We start from the raw sequence: 7083 nt of genomic DNA, 5'->3' as shown, positions 1-7083 counted from the left end.
TCTGAGGGATTCCTGCCGGCAGTAGTAGATATAATGGTCATCTGAGTTAAATTCACCCATTCCAGTCCATTTTAGTTTGCTGATTCCTAGAATGTCGATGTTGACTCTTGTCATCTCCTGTTTGACCACTTCCAATTTGCCTTGATTCATGGACCTGACATTCCAGGTTCCTATGCAATATTGCTCTTTACAGCATTGGACATAGCTTCTATCACCAGTCACATCCACAACTGGGTATTGTTTTTGCTTTGGCTCCATCCTTTCATTCTTTCTGGAGTTATTTCTCCACTGATCTCCAGTAGCATATTGGGCACTTACTGACCTGAGGAGTTCCTCTTTCAGTATCCTATCATTTTGCCTTTTCATACTGTTCATGGGGTTCTCAAGGCAAGAACACTGAAGTGGTTTGCCATTCCCTTCCCCAGTGGACCACATTTTGTCAGACCTCTCCACTATGACCCATCCATCTTGGGTGGCCCCACATGGCATGGCTTAGTTTCAGTGAGTTATATAAGGCTGTGGTCCATGTGATCAGATTGTCTAGTTTTCTGTGATTATGGTTTCACCACTGCAGATGGTGATTGTAGCCATGAAATTAAAAGATGCTAACTCCTTGGAAGGAAAGCTATGACCAACATAGATAGTATATTAAAAAGCAGGGAGTATCAACAAAGTCTATAGCTCTTGAACAAGTCAGCAAAATCTTTCTTGAAGGGGACATACCAAATATTTTAGATTTATGGGACATAGTCTTTCCTACAAGAGCTCAGTTTTGGCAAAATAAGAACAAAATCAGTCATAGAAAATGTATAAATAATGTGTAAGGCTGTATTCCAGTACAACTTTATTTATAAAAAGAGGCAGCTGGACTGTGTACAATAGTTCTCAACTCCTACTTCAAAGGAAATTTTTGAAAAAATATAAAATTCTGTTAGATCTTGATTGCTTCTTATCTTTAGTGAATTTCTACAAAAGAGAAATCAATTCAATCTGAATTTTTTTCAGCAAGCAGAGGCAAAAATGAATACAGCTTTCCTAAGAAGATCCTCTCAGCCTACTGCCTATAGTTTATATTGACTGAGACTCTCCTACTTCAGGGCTTTGCCTAGTGAAAAATTTCAATGATTCTGTATTCCAACTTGCAGTGCTTATAAAATATGACTTCAAAGTGCAGCTCTATTAGGAGTCAAGACCGTTGGCATTTTCTCAAGCACCTCCCAGTAAGCACTCTCCTAGTCAGTAAGAGCCAGAGCCTGCCAGTAACAGAACGGATGTTGAGTCACCAGTATGACATCATCCCTTAAGGAGCCCAACCATCTATTTGATTAATAATTGTTTATTTTGAGTTCCACCCATCCAAGAAAATGCAACATTAATATCTAGTTAGGAGAGGGCACTATCCTTTATTCATCTTAATCCAGTGGCTACTTTATGGTACTATATCCTCAAGAGCTAGACCACTTGGGTCAAGCACCAAGAAGTGAAAGTAGGAGTCATTCCACTCAAAAACATTCCCAATAACTTACTTGGGGAATTTGAGCTTTCCACAACATACATATTCTATGTGTTTAGAGATTTTGGTCTCCAGAATGAAGTCACTTACTCTAGGTAAGAAATAAAAAGCCCATTAAACTTGAATCTATGGCTTCTATCAGGTTGTTTTGGAATTCTAGTGCGAGATGAGCAAACAAAAAACTCTGCAATTATGAGTAGGTGGGGCTGCTGCTACAAAAATGTTTGACATTCAGATCTTTCTTTAATTCACCATGGTGTTTTTTTTTCTTTAAAATGAGCAAGAAACAGTAACCATGACCTGAGAAGTACTGAGAGTCTGAGTCAAATCATCAAGCAAGTAAGGTAGACCAACAGAAATGCCAGCAAAAAGGGAAAGGTAATACTAAATGGGGGCTGGAGGAGAGAAGTGATGCATACCAATTAAGGCCCTGCAACCAACTGAAGTGTTGAGTGCTATAGTTTGTAAATACTATGAGTCCTCTTTTTGAACACTTTTCCAGAAATAATGACCAACCAGCATCCTGGAGATGTGCCTGGATGGAGTAAAATTATTTTGAGAAATAAATGATTCTGAGTGGTACAAGGCATGAAACTTAGTGGATGAAATTGGCACCCATAGAATGTCCCATTACTGGGTAATACACCCCTCCCCTACCTCCCATGAGCAATGGTTGATAACAACTCATATTTCCTGGGTGGGAGGTGAGAGGGGGGTTCAGGATTGGGAACTCATGTACACCCGTGGCAGATACATGTCAATGTATGGCAAAACCAATACAGTATTGTAAAGTAAAATAAAGTAAAAATAAAAATTAAAAAAAAAAGAAATGGGGAACAAGGAAATAATTTGTACCAGGGACAGATCCACAGGGTCCTGCTTGGTTTCACTAGTACCTGTGGTACAATGATAAATTAAATTGGTCACATTAGGAATCTTTGATTTTTCATGTTTTAACATAATATTTTAACATTTTATACTTGACTTTTGCAACATGATAAAGGTAGGCTTGAGGATAATATTGATAATTTAAGGCAAATAGTATCTCTTTTGTTTTAGACAATTTTTATCATGAATAGAAGTTGATTATACTGAAATACTCTAATTTTGGCATCTATGGAAATGTAGTGAATTATATCCATATGTTTACAAATGGTATAGCAACCTTGCATTTTAGTAGTTAACTGAAATTTAACTTGGAAAAGAAGCTATTTCACACATTGAAGAATTTGGTATGTTCATATTTTGCTAATGAAATTTGCATCTATGTTCATGAATGTGATTGATATGAATTTTTATTTTATATATCATCTATGATTGGTTATGATTTAAATTATATTGTATTTGTTCTTTTTTCAATACTATTAAAGAATGTGAATAAAAATGAAATATTCAAATTGTGAATAAATGATAGAAAGTAACCTAGACAAATATCTAGATAATACTTTGTTAAGATTTTTAAATAAATTTTATACCAGGTAGGAATTTCTGTTTTTAAGATATAGTAGATAAACTTATTTTTGTGAAATTAAGTGTGAAGTTATTTATAGTGTTGAAACCAAGCAGGACCCTGTGGGCCCCTCCTGGGCACAAGAGCCTTTCTGTGTCCCCTGTTTCTGGTTTGTAGGAAATGGTTTCATTCAGTCTTCTTGACTTTCCCTGAGTTCCAAAGGGCAGATTCAAACAGTTGCTAATCAGGGAGTAGAGGAAGTGAAGACACGTGGGAAGAGCAGTCAAGAAACAGTAGTGTAGCCATGTGTAACTGTCCTGGTCCTTCCTCAAGGAATATGCATAGCAATATTTTTAAGCTCCTCTATACAATTAAGGTCCTCATCCTGGTGGAGCATGGCAACTTCAGGGCTGAGCACAAAATTCCCTGCAGCCCTCACCCAAAATTCTGCCTATAAAAACTTTTCCCACCAAAGCATTGAGGAGTTTGGGGGTTTTGACCATGAGACACCTATTCTTGCTCAGCCAGTTTATCTGGCCTCACTGTGCATCTGGCACAGGAATATACTTTGGTAAGATTTTTTCTAACTTCAAAGCTGCATTCCATCTCAATATCTAGTACTTTGTTATTCAATTTTAATTAGCTTACAATTTTTATTACAATTTCTTCTTTGACACATTTGTGTTTTAGAAATGCCTTTAATATTTCCAATTGAAGTCATTTATGGTTTTGGTTATTTTTTTACAAATTTATAGAAGGACTGTATATATATACAGTCTAAATTTAATTAACATTTCTCTTTCTGAGAAATACAGGTATATTCAGATTTTTAGCTCCACCCTGTTTCCATGATTTATGTCTTTCTGTATTAGAGAATTGTCATTCTCATTATCATGTTGATACTATGAATCTGTACAGTCAATATTTCTAAATTTACCTCCATGTTCAACATTGTTTGATGTTTATTATTTCTTAGTACACCATATATATCTTACTATGGGATTATTTTTATACATCCTCAAATAATCATGCAAAATCTCCTTTAGTAATGGACTATTGGGAGTAAGCACATTGAGTTGTTTTCAGAAAGTATTTTTACCATCTTTCTTGGAATAGTTTTCCTGGATATATAATTCTATATTTTGAAATGTTTTCCTAGCTCTTTGAACGTGTCATGCCTCTGATTCCATTGTGGTTTTGCTAACCTGTCCGTAGGCAGAAGTGTGATATTCAACCACATGTCTCAAATGAATGTAAAAATAAAATACCTGATTTATAGTGATTTCTGTTTGATAATTTTCATTTTCATGGCTGTATTGTAAAATAAGATAGCAATGTGATACCCTGAAAACATAGTTGGAAAGATGTGTGCAAAATATAATTCCTTTTTTTTAGATGGTTTCAATTCATTCAGGATGATTTTTTTTTAGTATAGTTCTTTTTGATTTGCTCCCACTCCCATCTTCTTTCCACCAGTATATCTTTTATTCCATTCTCCACCAACCTGTGTAGCTCTAAAACCCAGTTCCTTGCAGAGTTTATGATTAACCTCTCGATCCAAAATGTTATCCCCTTTTTTGTCCACATCTGCCCCCCTACCCCTTAAGATTGAGGAGTATCAAAGAAAAGGGGGACTGAAACCAAGCAGGACCAATAGTTTATAACAACTATAAATGGAATATAACCTTTAAAGATTGTGATTTGCTACATGGCACACCTATAACTTATATTACACAGCAACTATACTTCAATTTAAAAAAAAAGAGGTGTTGGTTCTTAATACTTCAACCAGGAGTATGGTCCCTAAGCTTCAGTTCAGTTCAGTTCAGTCGCTCAGTCATGTCCAACTCTTTGCAACCCCATGAATCGCAGCACACCAGGCCTCCCTGTCCATCACCAACTCCCGGAGCTCACTCAGACTCACGTCCATCGAGTCAGTGATGCCATATCCCTAAGCTTAGAGATCCTTAAACAAATAGTGATTTCTGTGCGCATCTTTCCTCTTTGACAAGGACAACAGATCTATTTTATTTAGCTACCTAACAGTGAAAAGTAGTGAAAGGGTTACTCAGTCATCTCTGACTCTTTGTGACCTCATGGACTGTAGCCCACTAGGTTCCTCTGCCTATGGACGTCTCCAGGCAAGAATACTGAAGTGGGTAGCCATTCCCTTCTCCAGGGGATCTTCCCAACCCAGGGATTGAACCCAGGTCTCCCTCATTAAAGGCTTATTCTTTACTGTCTGAGCCACCAAGGAAGCCTGCCTAACAGTACAGACTTGTATTGTGCTAATTAAGAACCAGTTGACTGAAAGGGTCATTTGAGCCCTAAGAGCTGAGTAGCATTCCTTCTACTTAATTCCCCTCCTTCCCCACATGTTCTCTTGTAATTCTGTCTTTACTTAGCACTGGACCTATCAGAAATATCTAAGACACTTGATTAAAATGAAGATTCTAGGGATCATATTGAATAAAGCTACTAGGCATTGAGGCTCACCTGCTTTCACTACAGAACCTGCAAGTGAACCCAGCTGTAACACATAACCCAAGGCTTTATCAGGAGGAAACAACTGAATAGGTCCCTGGGACAGGAAGGGTAGACTAGAATCACTTAAAAAGAATCAGTACCTAGATCAAAAATTACTCTTATGCTATCAAAAATGAACCAAAACCCAAAATGCCATATCACTTTTATTGAATACTTGCTGACTCTAAGGGAAGATGTCACCTTCCACCAGTACTCCTGTGATCTGACAATTTAAGCTGTCCCCTGTGCTCTGAATCCTTTAAAAGCATCTTCTCTGGACAACACATGCCCCAAACTCCATGAAGTCTGCAGAAGTGATCCACATTTGCTTGAAACTGCTCAGAGAAGTCACAATGGAAGCACCAATCCATGCAGAGAAACATCTATCAGGAGAAGCAGTGATCTTGATGGGAGTGCCTCTGAAGGCCAGCTGTTCTAGTTCCTTCATAAGTCTTTCCTCAAGCCCAGGGAAGAGAGTGGTTCCCCCAGACAGAACAATTTCTGCAAAAAGATTCTTCTGGATATCGGTGTCACACTTCATAATGCTGCTGGAAACCATTTTTGATAGTCCTGGGTTGTGGACACCTAGGTGGTCAGGTGCAAAAAGAATCTCAGGTACCTGGTACAGCTGGTCCCCAAGGTGGATGACATTCCCATCTGGTAGCTTGTATTCTTTCATGATCTCCTCTGGCTTCTTACAGAGTTCTTTCTCTGGTTCCAAGGCAACATAGCAGAGCGACTCTTTTATGTCATCCACTAAGGCCTTGTTGAGTATGCAAGGGTAATTACACCCACTAGCCAGGAGGAGTCGGGTGAGGTGCTCTGTGATGTCCCTGCCTGCCACATAGAGCTTGGTGACAGCATGAGGCAGGGAGTAACCCTCAAAGATGGGGACAGTGCAAGTGATCCCATCCCCACTGTCCACCACTAGGCCCGTGACAGAGGCAGAGGCATAGAGTGCTACGACCGCGTGGTTGGACAGGTAGAAGGCAGGCACATTGAAGGTCTCAAACATCACCTCTGTTGTCTTCTCACGAGTCTCTCTTGGGTTCAAGGAGGGCTCAGTCATGAGCACAGGTCGTTGACAGGGTTTTACTCCCAATTCCCACTCAAAAAGATACTTCCAGAGTTTCTCCATGTCATCCCATCTCGTTACCAGTCCACGTTCAATGGGGTAGTGCAACTGCAAGGCCTCATACTTGAACAGGGCTTTTTCTCCCACAACATAATTTTTCTGATTGGCTTCTGGTAAAGCCATGTTGAATTTAGGGTGCCCCACAACAGAACTGATGACATGACGGGGCCCAGCCTCTCCAGACATACCTACTTTGCAGAGTCCTGATCCGTTGTCAAAAATTACGGCTGGAGTATCTAATGTGTATGGGTTAAACATGTCTGCAGGATGTTCTTCTGACCTTCACCAAAGTAAAGAAAGAACACGGCCACTTTTGTGAGATAACATGTACCTTTGGAAGTTTATCAGCCACAGGATTCCAAAGCTCTCAGGTTATCACTGAAGCAGAGCTAGCAGTCTGTCCCCTATCCCCATCCTCAACCCATGAATCTTGTCCTTTCTGAGGCAGTGCAAGGCCTG

The 7083-nt window shown here is 39.2% G+C and overlaps 1 protein-coding gene across 1 annotated transcript; it reads right to left on the bottom strand.

Annotated features, from left to right (window-relative positions):
• Positions 1–5748: 5748 nt before the first annotated feature.
• LOC128070403 (actin-related protein T1-like) lies at positions 5749–6882 on the bottom strand. The gene has a single exon (XM_052663720.1). The coding sequence runs from the start codon at positions 6880–6882 to the stop codon at positions 5749–5751; it is 1134 nt and encodes a 377-aa protein (XP_052519680.1).
• Between the last annotated feature and the right edge of the window lie 201 nt (positions 6883–7083).

Source organism: Budorcas taxicolor, chromosome X (assembly GCF_023091745.1).
Source record: "Budorcas taxicolor isolate Tak-1 chromosome X, Takin1.1, whole genome shotgun sequence".
Classification (NCBI taxonomy): Eukaryota; Metazoa; Chordata; class Mammalia; order Artiodactyla; family Bovidae; genus Budorcas; species Budorcas taxicolor.
The sequence above is the reverse complement of the archived record's forward strand: the minus strand, read 5'-3'. Positions and strand labels throughout refer to the sequence as shown.

Coding starts and splice junctions, on each gene's coding strand:
- LOC128070403 (XM_052663720.1), bottom strand. CDS start 6,882: ATGTTTAACCCATACACATTAGATACTCCAGCCGTAATTTTTGACAAC.